Source organism: Cervus canadensis, chromosome 21 (assembly GCF_019320065.1).
Source record: "Cervus canadensis isolate Bull #8, Minnesota chromosome 21, ASM1932006v1, whole genome shotgun sequence".
In the NCBI taxonomy this organism is placed as follows: domain Eukaryota; kingdom Metazoa; phylum Chordata; class Mammalia; order Artiodactyla; family Cervidae; genus Cervus; species Cervus canadensis.
In genome coordinates this window covers 10,018,424-10,038,831 of record NC_057406.1, presented here as the reverse complement: position 1 = coordinate 10,038,831, position 20,408 = coordinate 10,018,424, and the positions used below count along the sequence as shown (strand labels likewise).

The window sequence follows — 20,408 nt, the reverse complement described above, 5'->3', positions numbered from 1 at the left end:
AGTGCGTGGCACATAGTAGGTGCCCACAAAGTCCCTGCCTTATCTCTTTGGCCCAGGGCCAGAGTCACAGAGGCAGTGCTGCCCAGAGTGTTTATCTGAAGATGGGAAGGGTCCTAGAGACCAGAACCCTGCAACCTGGTCTCAGCTCACCAGGGACGCAGCATATTTTGACACCCAGCTTCTCTTGGTCCTGGTCTTCGGCAGTGTGGGACCAACTGCTCCCCCGACAGGCAGCACTGGGGCAATGTGGAGGTTCCTGCTCTTTCATCCAAATGCTCCTCATCTCCATGATGTGCAGCCCCACGCTGCCTCCCCCATGGATGACAGGGGAGGGTTCACGGTGCGCCAGTCCCTGGGCTGGGGGCTTTACACACTTTGCCATATGTGCCTCAGCTAGATACAGTGCCCAGATGCATTCAGCCTTTGCCGTGGGTCACACATATATGTGCTTAGTTGCTCAGTCGTGTCCGACTCTTTATGACTCCATGGACTGTAGCCTGCCAGGCTCCTCTGTCCATGTGGATTCTCCAGGCAAGAATACTGGAGTGGGTTGCCATGCCCTCCTCCAGGGGATCTTCCCAACTGAGGGATTAAACCCAGGTCTCCCGCAGTGCAGGCAGATTCTTTATCGTCTGAGCCACCAGGGAAGCTCATGTATAAGTCAAGAGAAATGAGACCCAAGTATTGACTCCAAAGCCTGAGGTTGGTTGGTTGTTTTTTTATAGTTGTTTTACAGTGTTGTGTTAATTTCTACTGTACAACAAAGTGACATAGTTATACTCTTTTTAAAAAACAAACAACTCACTTGAAAATAATTTTTATATCTTTTTTTTTTTTTTGGCTATGCTGAGGCTTTGTTGCTGCATGGGCTTTTCTCTAGTCGCAGAGAGTGGGAGCTAGTCTCTAGTTGCAGTGTGCAGGCTTCTCATCGCGGTGGCATCTCTTGTTGTGGAACATGGGCTCCGGGACACTTGGGCTTCAGTAGTTTCAGCATGTGGGCTCAGAAGTTGTGGCTCCCGGGCTCTGGAGCACAAGCCCAATAGTTGTGGTGCACAGGCTTAGTTGCTCTGCAGCATGTGGGATCTTCTCAGATCAAGGATCAAATCCATGTCTCCCGCGTTGGCAGTAGATTCTTTACCATTGAACCACCAGGGAAGCCCTCCCTATATATATATTTTCATATTCTTTTCCATTCTGGCTTATCAAAAGATATTCAATACAGTTTTTTGTGCTATACAGTAGGACCTTGTTGTTTATCTATTCTATATATAATAGTTTGCATCTGCTAATTCCAAACTCCCAATCCTTCCCTCCCCAGCTCCCTCTCCCCTTGGCAACCACAAATCATGCCTATGAGTCTGTTTCTGTTTGGCAGATATGTTCATTTGTGTCATATTTTAGATTCCACATATAAATGATATCATGTATTGTCTTTCTCTTTCTGACCTACTTTGCCTAGTACGCTAATGACTAGTTCTATCCATGTTGCTGTAAGTGGCATTATTTCATTCTTTTTTAATGGCTGAGTAATATTCCACTGTGTGTATGTATGTGTATGTTCTTTGCTCAAGTCTCAGATCAGGTGCTCTGTCTGAGATGCCTTCCCTGAATACTCACCCCACCCCTGGGTTGGTGATGTTTCCATTCTGGGCTTGGTAGTTCTGCTACTCTTCATCTGGTCATGCTCAGTTGTTGCCATTTTCCCTTAAAAAAACATGAGCTCCAAGTGGTCAGGAGCTGCACCTACTTTATCTCCATCCGCCCAGCCCCTAGCCCAGGGCCGGCCTGACACAAAGGAGGAGCTCAGCTCAGTGGCTGGTTGACCAGTGAATATATGGATGCTTGAGGGCCTACAAGAAACAGATGGAGGGTGGGTAGGTCAGTGGGTAGATGATGAATGAATGACAGATGACAGATGTGTCAATGGGTGATGGATAAATTACATGTGTTGGACAAATGAGAAAGAGATGTCAGATGGATGACAGATGGGCATGTGGATGGATGGGTGATAAATGGAATAGATGATGGGTGCTGGATAGATAGATATTGCATGGATGGGTAAATGTTGTAGAATATGCATGTTGGATGGTGAATGAATGTTTTCAGGATGGGTAGATGGATTAAGGAAGGATACATGGATATAGGATGGATGAATAGATGAGGGGCTTCCCTGGTGGCTCAGAGGTTAAAGCATCTGCCTGCAATGCGGGAGACCTGGGTTCGATCCCTGGGTCAGGAAGATCCCCTGGAGAAGGAAATGGCAACCCACTCCAGTATTCTTGCCTGGAGAATCCCATGGACGGAGAAGTCTGGTGGGCTACAGTCCATGGGGTCGCAACGTGACCCCATGTCAAGAGTCAGACACGACTGAGCGACTTCACTTCACTTTATATTGGGATAATAGATCTTGGATAGATGAGTAGGTAGATGATGTAGGGTAGATTTTGGATGGTGGATGGATGGATATATGGACCAATTGATGTTGTTTTCCAGATGGAAGTTAGATGGATGGATGATGAATGGATGGATAAGAAGTTGGATAGATGGATAGAACCTGGGAAATAGCCTAATCTAAGCTGTGTTCTTTCTTATCTCCACTTCCAGTCAAAGGAGCCTGAGGAATCAGAACGAAGCAGAGGCCAAGACTCAGTGACTGATCAGAAGCAGGCCGACTCGGTAGTTGGGTCATTGGGTCATGGGTGTGGGTCATAGGGAGGGGAAGGGAAGGGAAATCAGGTAGGAGGTGGGCTGAGATCCTGAGATGAGCTCTGGAGTCATCCAGACCAAGGCTGGCTCTGTCATGGGGTCACTGAGAAGAGGGGCTCTAGAGGAGCTGGGCAGCAGGGCCACCTTCTGGCTTGGAGACCTGGGTGGGTGGACAGTCCTGGGGTCAGAAGCCCAGGGCTCCGCTTTCAACTTGCTAGGATGCCCTGAAAAGGTCACTGCCCTTCCCTGGGCAAATGGCAGTTTGACTCTGATAGTCTCGGAAGGCAAGGTCCTCCTGGGTCTGAAGGGCTGGCCACCCTGGGAGAAAGGGTAGGCTTCCAGGAGCTGGAGCCAGAGAGGCACTGAAGAGGGCCAGGGAGGTACAGAAGTCAGCTGGGCCTGGAGGATCTCCAGGGTCCCGGGCGGGAGAGATGTGTGCAAGGGGTGGGGCCCGTCAAGGCTGCTGGGAAGCCTGGCTGCAGCTGGAGCACATGCTCTGCCCCGCCCCTCCCCACGACCTGCCAAACAGACTGTTCTCATCACCCTCAGCCTCCAGAGAGGTGAGGTCAGAGCCGAGGGCCTGGGGCAGCGGGAGGCGGGAGAGGGAGACCAGGCTGCTTGGGGCCAGTGCTTCTCTAATCCTGTTGTTCTGCAGTTTCTCCTGCTGGCTCCTGCAAAGCCGGGTGTCACGGGGTGAGGGGGTGTCTGTCTGGCCTTGCTTCTAGCCTGAGCTGGGGGGATTCTGCCCGACCCCTGACTGTTGGGCAGAGGAGGAAACGAGGGGCAGGGCAGTCATCCTGGATCATACAGCCCGTCGGTGGCGGAGCTCAAATTAGGACCCGGGACTCAGAACCCCCCACCCAGCCTTCTTGCTGCTCCCCCCGCAACACCGCTTCCCAGCTGTGCCCTGATTGCCTTGGGGCCTCGCAGAGTAGAAGCAGCATGGGCCTAACTGCTTTGGGCCATCTGTGAAATGGGAGGTGATGGGGACTGGTCACTAAAGGGGCTTCCAGCTCTCACAGGGACTCCGGTAGCTTTGCTCTTCCTCTTTCTGTGTTATTTCTTCACACTTCCTGGGGCTGGAGTTTTGCGAACAAAGAGGAAATAGCAATACAGGGGTCCCCCTCTGGTCTCCATGAAATGGGCCTGCCCCAGCAACCCAGAAAACCTCTCAGCCCACCCCTAGGAAGCTGGACAGAATGGACAACTGCCTCATTCATTCATTCACTTACATACTTAGTGAGCACCTTCTATATACTTGGGTGTGGGCCAGAGGCCAACTGGAGTGCCATCATGGAGCCCATGGGCTAGTGGTCACTGCTGTGACGGGGATGTGGTGCGGGGTCGGGGCCGTCCTTCCCCCCAGTGTCCTCTGGACCTGTGCTTTGATGCTTCATGTCCCACATCCGCCTGTGCCAGTAGCCTCCTCTGTGACTTTGGGCAAATGCCTCTGCTTCACAGGGGCCTCAGTTTCCCCAAGTGAAGGTGAAAGTCGCTCAGTCGTGTCCGACTCTTTGAGACCCCCATGGACTATACAGTCCATGGAATTCTCCAGGCCAGAATACTGGAGTGGGTAGCCATTCCCTTCTCCAGGGGATCTTCCCAACCCAGCAATCGAACCCAGGTCTCCTGCATTGCCGGTAGATTCTTTACCAGCTGAGCCACCAGGGAATCCCCAAACAAGGATGACTCCAAAGGGGGTGCACTTGGGGGCTCTGCTGGGTATGACTGTAGATGTCTGGGACTCATTCCTTTCACAAAGGTGAGGAGAGCAGGCAGATGGGGGACTCGGGATTAGGGGGACACTTGGGTGACCTCTTGGCTCCAGAGGATTGTTGCCATGGGGAAGAGGGACCCAGAGTTTCTCCATCTTTAGATATTTCAAGAGAAGCTGGAAATATGTAGTTATGTGTTAACCTCTTGATTATTTAATACTGGAACCTAATGCAAAATAATCTGAAAACCCTATGCGGGCTGAACACACATCTGTGGTCTGCGTTCCCCTCCTGCTGGCTCCTTGGGGTCCAACTTGAGGGTGGAGAAGTGCACATTCCCAAGGGCGATGAGACCCTAGAGCTCTACCAACCAACACCACACGGGTGAATGAGTTCACAAGCTCTTTTCTTGGCAGTTCTGGGATGGAGGAAGATGGCAACTCTGGGCCTTTGAGGTGGGCGTGGCAGCATGGGCAGGGGAGGCTGTCATCAGGGACTCCCCCATCCCACCAAAGGGACCTGGGGGCCAACACTGGACCCTGTTTGACAGGCAGACAAGAGGCCAGCGGAGGGCAAGGCTGGGAGCCCACTCAAGGGCCGACTGGTGACCTCATGGCGGATGCCCGGGGACCGTCCCACGCTGTTCAATCCGTTCCTGCTGTCTCTGGGGGTCCTCAGGTGGCAAAGGGTAGGCTGGCTCCAGTGGGATGGGAGGGGCGAGGGTGGGAGAGAGAGGGGGAGGGGAGGGAGGAGGCTGGTGTTAGGCAGAGGAAAACCATAGGGGCTGAGAGGGAGAGATGTGGGACCCACACATGAGAAAGGAGGGCTGGAAGCAGAGCCCTGGGCTCCCTTGGACAGGAGGGGCCTGTCCCACCTGCAGGACCGGGCTGGGGCCGCTTTCAGCTTGCAGGGTGAAGGGTGATGGAATAATTCACACAGCTGAAAGCTCCCAATCAGCATACAGGCCAAGGGGAGCTAGGCTGGGGGGAAGGGGGAGAGGGAGAGAGGGCCTGCGAGGGGCTCTGGGATTGCAAAGTGTGTCTCAGACCTGGGCCTGAGCCAGTTGCACAAACATCTGGCATTACGTAACCCATCCTTTACCCAGAGAGGGCTGTAAACACTCAGGCCTCTGGTTCGGGGTTTCCTCAAGAGTGGGGAGAGGGGAGGGGAGGCAGCTGAGACTTGCTCTCTCTGGCCCCCGCTTCACAGTGGAGGGTGCAGGCCTGGCCACCTCCAGGGGCCACAGGCTGGCTCGTGGGCTCTCTTCTCTCAGTGACAGGCTAGTTCTTGTACTCTGATAAGCTGGGGGTCTAGCTCTAAGCTGGGCACATTAGATGCTGTAATTAGACACAGTGTACACTCAGGGAGGTGAGGTGGACTTGCCCAAGGGTGCATGGCTAGGGTTTAGAGGAACCAGCCACTTGCTGATTTTCCTCATTGATGAGATCTCTTCACTTGATCTTAGCCAAAAGGCCGAGAAGCGATTGATGAGATCTCTTGATGAGATCATGGCTGCAGTCAAACTCACCAAGCCTCAGTTGCCACATCTGTCTAACGGGATAAAATGTATATATGCCGATGATCAGGGCTGTAGGGAGGACTGGCTCAGAGAGATCAGGATGTACAGAGATGCGAGGGGGTGGGGGGCAGCATTCAAACACTAACTTTCCCATCTGCTTCTTTTCTTTTTAGTATTTAAAAAGTATATATCTTGGCTCAGTTTATTTATTTTTATTTTTTGGCCACGTGGCACGTGGGATCTTAGTTCCCCAACCAGGGATCAAACCTCTGCCCCCTGCAGGGGAATCGTGGAGTCATAACTACTGGACCGCTGGGGAAGTCCCCCATCCACTTCTGAATTTCCTCTCTGCTGCTCTATGGGGGTTAAGGCACAAGGATAACCAAGCAAACATGGTTATCTAGGCAGGGTGGTATCTTTAAGTCAGGGGCGGGAGTTACCTTATCAGCCTAACTAAAGGTCACTAACACACAGTAGTTCTGGCAGGAGGGAGCAGGTAAGTCCTTGGTGGGAGAGAAAGGGAAGAGAAATGGGGAAATGGACTCTGGGCTGCTGCTGCTGGTGATGATAACCAGCATTTATTGTACACCTACTATGTGCTTGGCTCTGTGTTCAGTGAGTGGCACACCTGATTGCATTGAATCCTTGCCCTTGGTGTATCATGTATGGTTCACATTGTCCATTTAATAGATGAAGGAATGAAATTCACTTGTTCTAGGTCACACAAAGGGGAGAGCTAGGATTTGAAGCCTGCTCTAGCCAACCTCAGAGCCCACCCTGTCCCCACCACCTCCGTGCATCCGTGTCTCCTTGCAGAGTCCTCCTTGCAGCCCTGAGAGTCTCTGCAGATTTTCCCCATTGGACAGATATGGCAACTGAGGCTCAATGAACTGGCGGCTCTTCTCTCACCTGATGATGAGGAAAATCAGGAGCTGAGAGACAGAACTGCTAGTGGAACCACCCAGACAGTTACTTAGAGCAGTTTTAAACATTTCTCAGGCTGGATAGTGAAATTAGTCCACGGACAAGAGCCAGGAAACCTAAGGCTTGAGTTCTGTCTCTGCCCCTAATTTGTCTCCCTTCTCTGAGCCTCACACTGTTATCCTCAATAGAGGAACAGTCTGAAACCGGATAACCCCAAAGTTTGGTGACTGTTTAAGAAGTCATCCCTGGGTCCCTGAAGCTGTGCCATCCCTCTTACTAGGGCAAGTTGCAGTAAGGGAGTCATCGCTTCACTTGTGCATTCACTCACTGGACCAACATTTGTGAAAAACCTGATATGGGCTGAGGCCCTGGGCTTTACATGATATAGACAAAAACCACTCTTCCTGCCCACAGGGAGCTCACAGTTTGTGAGGACACTGACATAGAACTGGTCAGGACACAGTGTGGTCATCACTTGAGTTGTAGAGTGTACAGATGCAGGGAGCTCTGGACAAGGAGATTCTAAGTCTGTGCTGGGGGCACTCTGGCTTCCTTTGGACTGAGACTTGGGTGAGGAGGAATTTTCCAGGCAAACAAACATTTGGAGGGAGGGGAGGGAGAGAGTGAGTGTGTGTGTGTTGGGGCATAAGAGGACAGGAAGGGAAGTGTTCCAGACACAGCACAGAACAATATGTGCCACTAGGGAGCTACAGGGGACCTGGCTTATTCTGGGACGTCCTGGTGCTTGTGCAGCCCGAGCACGTGAAATGTGTGTGTGTGTAATGATGAAGGACAGCAGGCAGGGGCCATATGATAATGAACCCTGACTCCTGGCACAAGAATGTACCTCTCAGCAGTGGAGAAGTGTTGAAGAACTTTGGGCAGGGGAGTGTTCTAGTTACTGTGTTGAGGGTACTGGAAGAGAGTCCCGGGGGGCCAGGAACCCAGCAGAGAGGCTGGTGCTATCAGGTGCGTGCCCATGCCACTGTGTCAGGGTGGTAGCTGAGGTCTTCTGTTTGTTCACTCACTCTCCCAAGGACCAAATAAATGCCTGAGTGAGGTACAGGGGTAGGGTGAGAACACTGCTCAGCAAGGCCAGAAGGCCAGTGTCTAGGAGGACTTATCTGGGGTCTCATTCCTCAGGCTGGAGAGAATTCCAGTGGGAAATGCTGGAAAAACTTCAGCTCCCTGGGCCTCCACTTCTTTACCTGTGAAATGGGGATAGTAATTATAATCATGACAGCAATAATTTCTGAACCCCAAAGTGAGATGGCAGAATCACTGAAATGATAATTATTCCAATCCCCCTGTGCCCCTACCTAAGGAGAACTAACTAGGGATAAAGGGGGTGTTCTAGGTGCTTTACTTAAATAAACAATCCTTACAGCAGCCTGTGAGATCATAGCATCATCTCATTTTACAGAAGGTGAAGTTGAGGCACAGAGAAGTTAAGTACTTTGCTTAAGGTAATACAGGGCTTGAGTCACAATGCTCCATAAGCCATTCCATGCACTTAGCAACAAATTCCATCACAGTCCCTCCTCAACTGTGGGTTTAGAGGAGCTCCTGCAGGCAAAGAACCTCTTAAAAACCACCAAGTGCTTTGGGAAAGAGAAACAGTATAGTCCACACCCAAGAACACAAAATGAGGTTCTTAAGCAGAGAAAGACTCCCTGTGAGGAGGGGGCATTAAAATGGGAAGGCTCTATGATTCCATAACTCACTTTGTGCTTAGATTGTGCTAAGTCGCTTGACTCTTTGCGACCCTATGGACTGTAACCCTCCAGGCTCCTCTCTTCATGGAATTCTCCAGCAAGAACACTGGAGTGGGTGGCCATGCCCTCTTCCAGGGGATCTTCCCAACCCAGGGATGGAACCCCTGTCTCTTGTGTCTCCTGCATTGGCAGGCGGGTTCTTTACCACTAGCACCTACCTTACTTGTTAGGAATCCTCGTCTCTTCTTCCTGTGCGATCTTGGGCAAGTTGGCTCACCTCTCTGAGCCTTCATTTTCTCATTAGTAAAGTGGAGACAAAGACACCCCCTGTCGGGTCTGTGGTTAAGGACGAAAGTCCACTACACAGGTAATGAAGGGGGCTGGGCGAGTGGGACGCGCTGAGTTGGTAGTTTTGGGTGCTTTGCCGGCGTCGTCATCAAACCGGGGAGGCAGAGCCCTAATGGACCCATCGCTCCCGTCTGGCGGCTGGCGACTGGGTCGGGGGGAACCGTTGCTGGGCGACGAGGGTGCCACACCCCGCTGCCCCCACCCCGCACTCCCGCGCAGCGGCCCGTCAGAGTCACCTGCACGCTGGGCCCTTCCTTCCTCCCAGCGCGCCTCCGGGGCCAGAGCCCGGCCCGCCCTCCGTTCCCTCCGCCCCCATCCGCCGCGCCGGGGACCGCCCCCGCTCGCCCGTCCCGTCGCAAGAGGCCCTGCCTACGGGCCTCTCCCGCGCTCCCATTGGCCCGCCCGCGGCCCCCGCCACTGTTTGTCCCGGCTACCCTGCCGCCCATTGGCCATCCCGGATCCTCCCAGGAAGTTTGAAAAAAAAAAAAAAAAGTTTTATGGGCGGATGGAAGGGGCCGGGGCAGCGCCGGGGAAGGGAAGGGCCGGGAGGAGCGGCGGCTGGCGGCCGAGAGGGGCGGCGGCGGCGGCGGGATTCCCGCTCCGCTGAGCCCAGCCCGAGAGCCCTTTCCACCTTCCTGCCTCCTGCTCTCGCCGCCCCGGGTTGCCAACATGACGGTGAGTGCTCCCCGCACCGGGGGTGCAGCCCTTCTGCACCCCCAGGCCGGGAGGAGAGCGACAGCCGGAGCCAGAGCCGCGCCGCTCCCCTCTGGGCAACCCCCTCCTCACTTCCCTGAGGCGAGAAGAGGTCTCGGCCGGAAGAAGGGCGACCCCGGCCGCACTGGCCGGCTGTCCTGCCTCACCTTCCCCCGGCCTCACCTTTCCGAGCCAGGAGCCCGGGCAACCCCCACCCCGAGAAGATGGGAACTCTCGCTCTCAGGCACCACCCCCTAACTTTTGCCGGTCCAATCACGGACAGATTCAGGGTGGCCCTTTCCCCTTCTCTTCTCCAGCTCCCCTTAGTGAAAACCTGATCTGATTCCCCCAAGTTGCGCCAGATCTATAAGGGTCTCCCAGGGTTCTGAGTCGCGGGAGGAGCGGAGATGGGCCTGGCCCGGGTCTGGGTCTCGCCAGGGGCTGGAGAGAGTAGCTCCCTTGGTTGAAATGGGTCTCGCTGGTGCGGGTCTGGGAAGCTTGTCCGCCCGTGTGGGCGCTGGGCACAGGCCTCTGGAGCCCATCCTGGGACTTCTGAAGTAGCAGGATACCGTGCTCTCCCGGGCTTGCCACTTCGCAGTGGCTCTGGGACCTTGGGTGGGGCAGGCCAGCGATTGGGAGTGAGGAACATGGTGGCAGGGATTTGTCTTTCTCTTGGGGATGAGCCATACCCAACCTCTATCAGTATTTGTGCCTTAATTATCATATTGCGTCTCATAGCTGAGTTCACCAATAGCCCCGTTTCACAGTGTAATAAACTGAGGCTTGGGGAGGGGTGTAGGTGAGTTGCCAGAGGTTACCCTGAGTGTAAGGGAAGGAGTAGCCCTTTTCCAGGTCACTCTGGCCCCTTGACTGTGATGTTCTGGAAGGGACGGGCAGGATTGCTTTTGCTTTCTGGCAGGCTCCTTAGGGAGACTCTTGACAGCCTGGAGAGGAGGGTTGGGGGGAGTTGAGCAGCGTGGGTGTGCGCCGGGCCCCTGCCTCCTAAGTGCGATGACCTGCTCACTGCCTGGACTTCCTCAGCCTCTGCACATCCTGCCACCTCTGCTGGCCCTTCCTGTTGTCAGCAGCCTCCCCTCCCCTGTCAGGGAGTAGAGAGGGATGTGGGGGGAGGAGCTGAGTCAGTGTCTTCCACCCCACCCCCCCATCCCTGCCTTAGGCTAGTGGAGAGTGGTTGCATTGCCTACGGGGTGCCTGCCAGGCCCTGAAACTGGGTGCTGTCACATTACCAGCTTGGATCCCTGCAGGTTGATGGTAACTCCCCGTCTAACCGGTGAGGACACCGATGAGTTCACACTGTAGGTAGTGAACTTACGTGCCCTGGGTGACATGGCCCGGCCCTGGCTGAGCCAGAATTTGTAACTCGGTCTGTCCCAGTTTTGTCTCAGGATCAGATAAATGTACATAGTTGCCTTTCCTGGGGAAGCACATGCTGAACTTGGGTAAGACTGCTGGAAGCAGCTTGTGGGGACTCATCCCTGCTGGTGGGAGGAGGCTCCCCTAAGGAAATGACCTCCTGGGACTATAGGACTTTGTCAAATGGAGAGGGATGGGGGGTTGGGTGGGGGTACAGTGTGGATCAAGGCTGGTGGCCGTATTTGGGGAATGAAATGGTGAAACGTAGAAAAAGGACTTGGGAAGGAGGGCCTCAGAGGCCAGGAAGAGCAGCTTGGGCTTGTTCAGGGGCACTGGGGAGCCATGAAAGGTTATGGAGCAGAGAGGAGGCTCATATTGACCTTTGACAGTGTTTACCGGATTCATCCTGGCTGCTCTCAGACCTGAGCCCACTCCAGGCTGGTGTCCTGCCCATTGCTTCCTCACATCCTCTTCCTCTCTCCTGGCCCCATCTCCCTGACTTCGACCTCAGAAATCTGAACGAACAAGTGGCAAAGTTGCTATGAACGTGTAAATGCTTAGAGGCTTCAGGAAGCTGGGCCTGGAGTCAGGCTCTGTGCAACCTCCTTTTGCCCTAGCCGGGTGCAGCCTTGCCCCTGGAGCTTCATCCCCAGCCGGCTGCCTGGCATCAAATTATATACCTGCTCACTTGTTTATTGTCTGTCTCTCTCCAGAGTTCCACCAGGGCAGGGGCCGCATCTCTTATTCACCACTGATTTCCACTGAACAGAGCCTGGTTCAAAAAAATAAAGAGAGAGAGATGAAAAGAAAGAAGGGAAGAAAGAAACTTGTATGAATGTCCTGAGTCCTAAGATCTTGGTGGGGGTGGTGAACAGTGTGTGTCCCTGATGGAGTTGCTTCTGGTCTAGCCTGTGAGGGATAAGTGAGTGGCTTCAGGATGATCACAGATGCCACAGAGGCCCTGGGAAGTCATCTGGTGTGGTGTGTACCAGGAAAGGCGCCTCCGAGGTGGCGATGAAGCCAGGTCTCAAGGCATGAGAAGGGGTTTGCCTGGTTGAAGGAGGTGGAGGAGGCCTTGTGTTTCAAGCAGAGGACATAGGTGTGTGTGGAGGGCCCCAGTCCTGGTGTGTTGGGGATCGGAGAGGAAGTGTGATGACGTAAAACTTGGGGCCCCCTAAGCAGGGGTGATGCTGAGGCTTTCGGACTGTCCTGAGGCAGCCTGACCTTGTTCTGGAACCGCCCCTGAGGGTTTGGAGCGGGCCTGTGACACTAGGCCTTTCGGAGCGGGTCCCCTGCCAGAGCGTGCATACAGGGGGCGGTGTCCATGGTCCAGGCTGGCTTGAGGCAGAGTTGACCTGTGGTCAAAGGAGGGAGGGCTGCTGTGAAGTCCTATCAGTACTCTGGAAGGAAAAGGGAAAGGGAGCTTCCTGCAGGTGGAGGGAAGGTGTCTGGGGCTGAGGAGCCATGTGTGAAGTTACAGGGGGCAGAGGGTTAGGTTCTCTGACCTTTTGACCCTTGGGGGCTTCCCAGGTAATTGCAGGACCTCCCCCGCCAGCAGGTTTAAAAACTCACACTGGTGGCCTTCTCTCCCCAAGGTCACCATGCCATCTCATGTCTGACAGTGTGTGTGTGATATGTGGGTACCAGTGTCTCTGTGTGTAGCCCATTCAGTTCTCTCATGGAACTTGGGGGAGGGCAGGACCCCCACCCCCCCGCCCCCCATCCTTTGCCACATCAAGCATCTGGGCTCAGAGAGGGAATGTGACTTAGGAAGGCCACTCTGCTTCCCAGGCAGCCCTCAGGGTCCCAGCCTGTCACTCCTGCCCTTCCTCAGCCTCTGGAAGCCCATGACTCTCCCAGCCCCGGCTTGGCTGTCTTGATTGGCTGGGTGGTCAGCTGGTCCTTCCCGGGGGGCTCTCCCCAGGTCTGCACAGTGATGCCAGCTCTGTGGTCCATCCTAAAAAGCCTGGCTCTTCACCCGCCAGGAGGTGGGGTGGGAACGGCCCCCAAAGCACGGGAATTTAGATCAGGGAGGTAGAGGAGGGCGGATATTTAATCAGCAGGTTTCCCCTGGGGTCACAGCATGCCAGGCCCTGAGGCCACGGCAGGCCCCTGTCTGCACGTGGACCCAGATGACTTGGTGGCCCTGAGCATGGCTATTGGTCTTCAGTCTGAGCTTGGAACCACCCTGGGCAGCTTCCGGCCCACGTGGGGAACAGGGCGGGGAAGAAGAGAAAGCAGACAGGGCGTACACAGCCTGGGGTTTCCCAGGTCTGAGCAGGGCCTGTGTCCCTTCCGTCAGACAGATATGCGGGGAGGGGCTTGATGCAGGGGTTGGGCCACTTGGCCTGCTGAGATCCAGGGGCCCTGGTCCCAAGGCCATGGCTGGGGACGGCTCAGGATGTCCAGGCTCTTGGCCCAAGCCCCTCTCAGGCCTCTTCCTCCACCGGAGGAAGAGAATGGGGCTTGCTCCGAGGAAGGCGGGTCAAGGCAGGTGGCCAGGTCAGGTGGCTCCAATTTCCAGGTTTCCAACCATTGTCGCCGCCCACCCCGCCGAGCCATGCCACCCGCTCCCTCCATGCAACCAGACACCTTGGCCCGGTGGAGCTGTGATGCAGATGCTGATAGGTGGGCTCAGAGCCATGGCAACAGGTGGCAGCCTCCTCCCTGCCGGCCAGCTTGGCCCACCAGCGAGCAGGAGCTGAGACCCTGCAGGGGGACCGGGACTTAGACGAGAGAGAGAGAGGTCTCCCCAGCAGGCCTTAGGGTCTGTGGATCGGCCTGGCCAGATAAAATGCCCAGATGAGCAGTTTTGTCCTTTAGGGGATAGGCGGGGGGCACCTAGCTCCAGGTCCCTGTGGAACATGCTACACCTGGGAGGCCCCAGACCCCGGGGCCGTGCCCCCCTCGGCAGCACTCGGCAGGTAGGACTTGCCAGAACTGAGGTAACATCTCCCCAGCTCTTCCAAAGAGCTAGGGCGGCCCCAGGGGTCTTAGACCACACCTGGGCCTGGCTCCATTTTTCAGGGTCTCCAGGAGACGAGGAAGGGCAGGGCTGGTTGGACCACGGGAGGCTTATTGGGTTGGGGGTGGGTAAGATCATTAGGGCATTATCTGCCTGGGCCTCATCAGCAAGAGGAACTGGACAGTTCGCTCAGCCCTGCTGGCCTGGCCTGTCCACTGCGCTCTGTAAGGGTCCCTTGTTCCAGGCAGAGTTCTCTCCCCTCTCTCTCTCCCTCTCCTCCACACTCAGGTGAGGAAGCAGGCTGGCGGGAGGGGAGCTCGGAGGTCTGTGGTGGATGGCCAGTCACCCGGCCCACCTCTCAGAGGTTGCCGGGTGTTCAGGAAAGGGACCAAGGCTGCTTCAGTGGCTGGGAGCCTGCCTGGATTTGGGGGGTTATCTGGGCCCTGAACCCTCCCTTCTGGCTTCGCAGTACTCTTATAGGACTTAGAGCAGGTAGGATGAGCCCCTTTGGTTCTCGCTGAGCCTGACTCACCTGCCACCCCCTCTCCCCATAGCCCGATCTGCTAAACTTCAAGAAGGGATGGATGTCTATCTTGGACGAGCCTGGAGAGGTAGGAGGGCTGCGGTGGGGTGGGGTGAGGGGTAGGGGGTGGGAAGTGGGGTTGTTGCAGGGCCCTGTAGGGTCCTGGGGGCTGCCCAGGTGGCTGAGCAGCTTCCCTGGCCTGTCTAGCCATCTAGAGACCCTGGCTTCTGGGTGGAGGGGTTGGATGGTGAGGGCCAGAGGGGGAACCCTGAGGGGGATGTTTCCTGTTGGAAAGAAGGCCCTGGGCTGCTGGGTGGAAGGGCAGAGGCCGCTAGTCATCTCAGCTTTGTGAGGCAGCCTGCATTATGTAAGGTCTCCAGGATGGCGGCCTCCTGGCCCTTCACGCCCTCCACCCCCATCCTCTCTTCTCACCAGGAGCCCCTCGGCCATCCCACCTCTTGACGACCCTGGCTGGGTGTCTGAGGGTCTGGGATGGAGGGGTTCGCAGAGATCATCCTGTCTGAGATTATACAAATTCCCAAAGGCTCAGCCATGCAGCAGCTCCCCCCAACCTTGGGGTGGGGGCTCAGAGCACATTCCTTGAAGTCTCACCAACCTGGCGCCCCATTGAGCGAGTCACAGCTTCTTCCGGCCTCAGTGGCTTCATCTGTGAAATGGGCATGCTGGGTAGTGAGAATTCTTTCCAGGCTGGATAACAGAGTCACAGAGGTCAAGCACATAAAATGTTCCACAGAGCCCTCAGTGCCTGCTTGGGCCTCAGCTAATCACCCTTCCCTTTCTCTGCTGTGTGCATCCTTAGAGCCAGAAGGGACAGTAGCTTTTCACCATTCTACCCTTCTGGCTGCCAGGCTGGAGGTGGAGCTGGCCTCCTGCCCACCCAGCCTGGGAGGGGACGTCTCCCTGCCCGGGTCCTGCATGCGCCCGCGGCTTGGGTCTGCGTGCAGCCCGCATGCCATGGAGGGCTTGGAGCCAAAGGGAATCTCATTGTGTTCTCTACCCACATGCTTTATTCCCTCTAGCCCACAACCTTCCGAACCCGCTGCCTGCTTGCCAGCCCCCTGGTGGCTGGGCTCCAGGCTCACACAAGGCCGGGCATCCCACCAGTGACCCTTCCCAGCCTCCCCACCCAGGGTCTCTGGAGGGCAGAGATTATGAGCCCCACCCAGAACTGGCCATTACTCATTCTCTTTCACAGGGTTTTGGAATGTCCGAGCTGGAAGGGCCCTGGGAGTTCAGCTAGCCCAACCCCTTGGTGCACAGACAGGAGACAGGCCCAAAGGGCTTTGATCTCTTCCAGGCCCAGCAGCACCTTGGACAAACCCAGGCCTAGAACTTGGGGCTCCTGAGGCCCACAGAGTCCAGCCAGCTGCCATCGCAGGCAGTCGTAGACCAGGCCTGGAACGGCCTAAGAGATCTTTTGGCCCAAAACCCCTGCCCCACTTTACAGAGGAACAGTTGTCCTGTCCAGCAGCTCGGGTCACCCAGAAGAGCAGCGTGGTTCTAAGAGGGCCAGTCTCTCTGAACAGTCCCCAACGTCCTTGTGCCTGACCATGTGCCAAGTGCCATGAGAGACACTCCGGGGAGGGTTAGGAATTTCTGACCTCACCAGGAGGCTTAGGGACTACTTAGCCCTACTTTACAAGTCAGAAAACTGAAGCTCAGAGAGGTTGAGACACATGACTAAAGACACACAGCTAGCAAGGGATAAAATAGTTGTTACCCTGGTCTCTTGGATGTTAAAGTCCTATTTCTCAGGGGCGGCAGTGTGGAAAGAAGTAGAAAGTATCATCCTGGCATATCCTTGAAAACTTACCATCTTCTTGAGGAAAGAAAACTAAGTACTTGAAGTATTAACCAGAGCTTGGTGATGCGGGGGAGCTGCAGAGGACATGGGCTGACCCTGGTAGTGGGTGTATCTTGACTGGCATTCTAGTGAGTGGCCGGAAGCCTGGACGTGAGCTGAGCTTGGCACTTTCATATCAGGCTGTTCTGATGCCCCCACCCCTCTCCCATGTGTCCTGCCAACCTAACCCCATCTGCAGTAGAGAGAAGCATTGCAGAAAGGTGCCCACATCGTAAATGTACAGATAATGCATTTTCATAGCTGCATGTATATGTAACCAGCACCCAGATCAAGAAACAGAATATGACCAGCTCTCAGACACTTCTCCCTGGGCCGCCTTCTGGTCCTGCTCTCTGGGAGACTTGTCCTCGGCTGTTGGGGTGATCAATCTGGGAGTAGCATAAGGAAGAAGACTTTGAAGTCCTGACCCCTGGCTTGCTAGGCAAATGCCCTTACACAGGTCACAACCCCTTCCTGGATTGCACTGGGCAGGATTTGCATACAGGACCCTCGATGATCTTGGTGGAAAGGATCAGGAGGCCTATGGAATTGTCAACAAATCAGGGAAGGGCTCTCAGAAAGAAAGGGAGGATGAGGTTAGTGAGGAGAAGCCTACCCATTTCACAGATGATGCTACCGAGGCTCAGACGGAATGGAGGGGCTAACTGCAAATGTGGATTTTGTGACTCTGCACTGTCCCCTGCCCCCCGCATCTCAGCCCAGCTGGTAAGAGTGCCAGGCACCTGCTGCAAGCAGAACAGTTGACCTGGCAGCACCCAAGATGCCTGTGGAATGATGCGCATACACACACATACTCATTCCATGCCCCTGACCCTTACTCACCGCCATCTCTCCTTTGCAGTGGAAGAAGCACTGGTTTGTGCTGACTGACTCAAGCCTCAAGTACTACCGGGATTCCACTGCTGAGGAGGTGAGACAATGAAGTGGGAGGGCTTCTTCCCCCATCAGGTTCCAGGGGACCCCTGGAAGGGGTTCAGGGGGGATCACTGTAGTCCATGGACCATCATGAGTCCTCCTGCTGCAGGCGGATGAGCTGGACGGTGAGATTGACCTGCGCTCCTGCATGGACGTCACTGAGTACGCAGTGCAGCGGAACTATGGCTTCCAGATCCACGTGAGCCTGTGGGCAGCTGGGGGCCGTATCCCTGGAGGGCCCCCAGAGGAGGTTTGGGGGTGGAGTGTGGCTCCCCAGACTGGCTCCCATCACTCGTTTCCCCAGAGACCTTGTCCTCAGAGCCAGCAAGAAGCTCTGCTGCCAACACTGAGCTTGTCTGGGGCAAGCCCGGGTATCACTGGCAAGCCGATTTGAATGTTGGAGAGACTGTGGAGGCGACGGGACTCTTCCGAGGCTAGGAGGGGAGGGTGTGCATCCTCTGCCCGCCTCCAGGCTTAAGACCTGAGATGCCACCCCCTGGGAGGGAAGGGCACCTCCCTGGGGGAGTGGGGAGGGAGCAAGGAAACTGGCCAGGTGGCAACCTACCTGTGGGGTGGACTTGCAGACCAAAGATGCTATCTATACCTTGTCGGCCATGACCTCGGGCATCCGAAGGAACTGGATCGAGGCTCTGAGGAAGACTGTGCGTCCCACCTCAGCCCCAGATGTCACCAAGTACGTGCTGGACAAGGGCCTTTGGGGAGGCACTTACCACCCCCTGAGCGCCGCATCCTGAATGGGTATCTGGTGCTCACCTGAGGGCCCTGGGCCTCAGTTTCTCTACCAACAAAATAGGGAGAGGGAGGGGGCAGTGGATATCTGTGGCACTCATCCAGAAATACCTTGAGGTTTGGAGGTTGACTCTCATCCCATCCTGATAGGGTGGGGAGAGGCCTCGGCTCTTTGGAGGTGTGGCTGATTGTGTGCTGAGGGGCCTGGTCTGAGCCTGTGTCAGGGAGAGGGGATGGCTACTTAGTCGGGGTGGGGGACTCACTCCCTGTGGAGGTCGCTGTGGGGAGAGGGGCAGGAGGGTCGAGTGACCTGGTGGTAGAGCCCCCACACAGTATAAACCCCAGATGTGGGACTTGCCTGGCAGTCCAGTGGTTAGGACTCTGGGCTTCCACTGCAGGGGGCCATGGGTTCGATCCCTGGTGAGGGAGCTAAAAATCTCCCATGCCACACAGCACGGCCAAAAAGTAAATAAAAATAAATTTAAGTAAGCATCTTTTTAAAGAAACAAACACAAAAAGCCCAGATGCCCGTGAGGGTCGGAACTCTGGCTGTTGGGTGGCAGAAACTGAAGCATGGTATTGAGGGGGCACGGACTGTGTGTCCATCTGCCTGGCCGCCCCCTGACTGTCAGCCTTAGGCCAGTTGCTGTCTGGACTGAGTTTCAGATTCCTCACCTGTTGTGCCAGGTATCGTGTGAGGATATGCACAGAGGCGCTTTATAAACTCTTGCCTACTATGCAGCTGGACTATGATTTACTGTATAGGCTTTGCTGCTATAGCAAAGAAACCCCAAACATGGGCTTACACAAGGCAGAGGTTTATTTCTCACTCCAGTCTGGACCTGGCGGGGCTGCTGTGTGGCCCCTAGCCCCCAGCCTTGCCTCTGGGCCAGAGCACTGCTCACATTCTCACGGGTCCAAGCCAGGAGGCAGGCCAGGGCACACCTGTCCTTTGAAGGGTGCTGCCTCTCACTTGCACTGGGCAGAGTAGTCACATGGCCACTTGTAGCGGGAAGGGACACTTTAGTTTTTGGCCAGGTGACCACATAACCCAGTGTTGCTATGGAAGCAGAGGGGAGCTGACAGTTGTTATGAGTCTCCACAGTTTGTGCCTATGCAGCCAGAGGCCACTGTTCACTTCACTTGCAGTGACCCTGGGCATCTCCCCTGTTCCACTATGAGCCTCTTGAGCCCAGGGTCTTGTCTCCCACCACACCCTTAACACTAATGCTGCCATCACCATTCGCAAAGGCCTTCCTGGTTGCTTTGAACACATTAAGTCATCTAGTCCTCACGTCCCTCCTGTAAGAGGCATTGTTGTCCCATGTTATAGATGAGATGACTGAGGCTTAGAGAGGGCGGCCAGGTTCCCTGGAAGCGGTGGAGCTGGGATGGTTTCCAGGATCTGTTAATGATGGAGCTGTAGTTTAGTTCTAACTTGCTTCCCCCACTGGGGTCTGTCCCCAGGCCCCCGCACACGGGTCACACTCCAGAAGTGCTTGTTTTGGGACTGTGCAGGCCAGGTCCCGCCTGACGTGGCTCTGCTGGCCCCCTAGGCTCTCGGACTGCAACAAGGAGAACACGCTACATGGCTACAGCACCCCGAAGGGCTCCCTGAAGGCGGGGGAGCAGCGGGTGGGCTCTGAGGTCATCAGCCGGGGCGGCCCCCGGAAGGCAGATGGGCAGCGGCAGTCGCTGGACTACGTGGAGCTCTCCCCGCTGACTCAGGGCTCCCCACAGCGGGCCCGCACCCCGGCCCGCACCCTCGACCGCCCGGCCAAGCAGGAGGAGCTGGAGCGGGACCTGGCCCAACGCTCCGAGGAGCGACGCAAGTGGTTCGAGGCCACGGATACCCGGGCCGCAGAGACACCGGCAGGCGAGGGTCCGCGCCGGGTCCTGGGTGCCCCGCTGACCGAGGACCAGCAGAGCCGGCTCAGCGAGGAGATCGAGAAGAAGTGGCAGGAGCTGGAGAAGCTGCCCCTTCGGGAGAACAAGCGGGTGCCTCTCACCGCCCTGCTCAATCAAGGCCGTGGGGAGCGCCGGGGGGCCCCGAGTGACAGCCATGAGGCGCTGGAGAAGGAGGTAGGTGGGCATGGCTGGCCTCTGGGAGCCTCCTCACCCCACCAGCGCCCTTGACATCCCTGCAGTCATGCTGTAGCATTAGTTCTTGCATACCTACAGTGATGGGGAGCTCACCCCCGAGCCACTGACACTTCAGATGCCTTGTGATCTGGAAACTGCTTTCCTGGACCTTGGGGATCTTCTGTTTTTGTTTGTTTTTCTCCATCTTTGTTCTGTCCTCAGCAGTCCCAAAGAAGGGAAGGGGGAAGAGAAGGGAGAGACCATTTATTGAGCAACTTCTGCATACCAACCCTT

The 20,408-nt window shown here is 55.7% G+C and overlaps 1 protein-coding gene across 1 annotated transcript in view; it reads left to right on the top strand.

Moving 5' to 3' along the window:
- The window catches only part of LOC122423473 (TRIO and F-actin binding protein), a 59,163-nt gene that overhangs the window by 25,047 nt on the left and 13,708 nt on the right, over window positions 1–20,408 (top strand). The window contains 7 exon segments of the mRNA XM_043440572.1: window positions 2,605–2,676; window positions 4,972–5,109; window positions 14,514–14,571; window positions 17,171–17,277; window positions 17,392–17,481; window positions 17,867–17,976; window positions 19,589–20,114. Of these exon segments, the coding sequence (XP_043296507.1) occupies window positions 2,605–2,676; window positions 4,972–5,109; window positions 14,514–14,571; window positions 17,171–17,277; window positions 17,392–17,481; window positions 17,867–17,976; window positions 19,589–20,114 (1,101 nt within the window).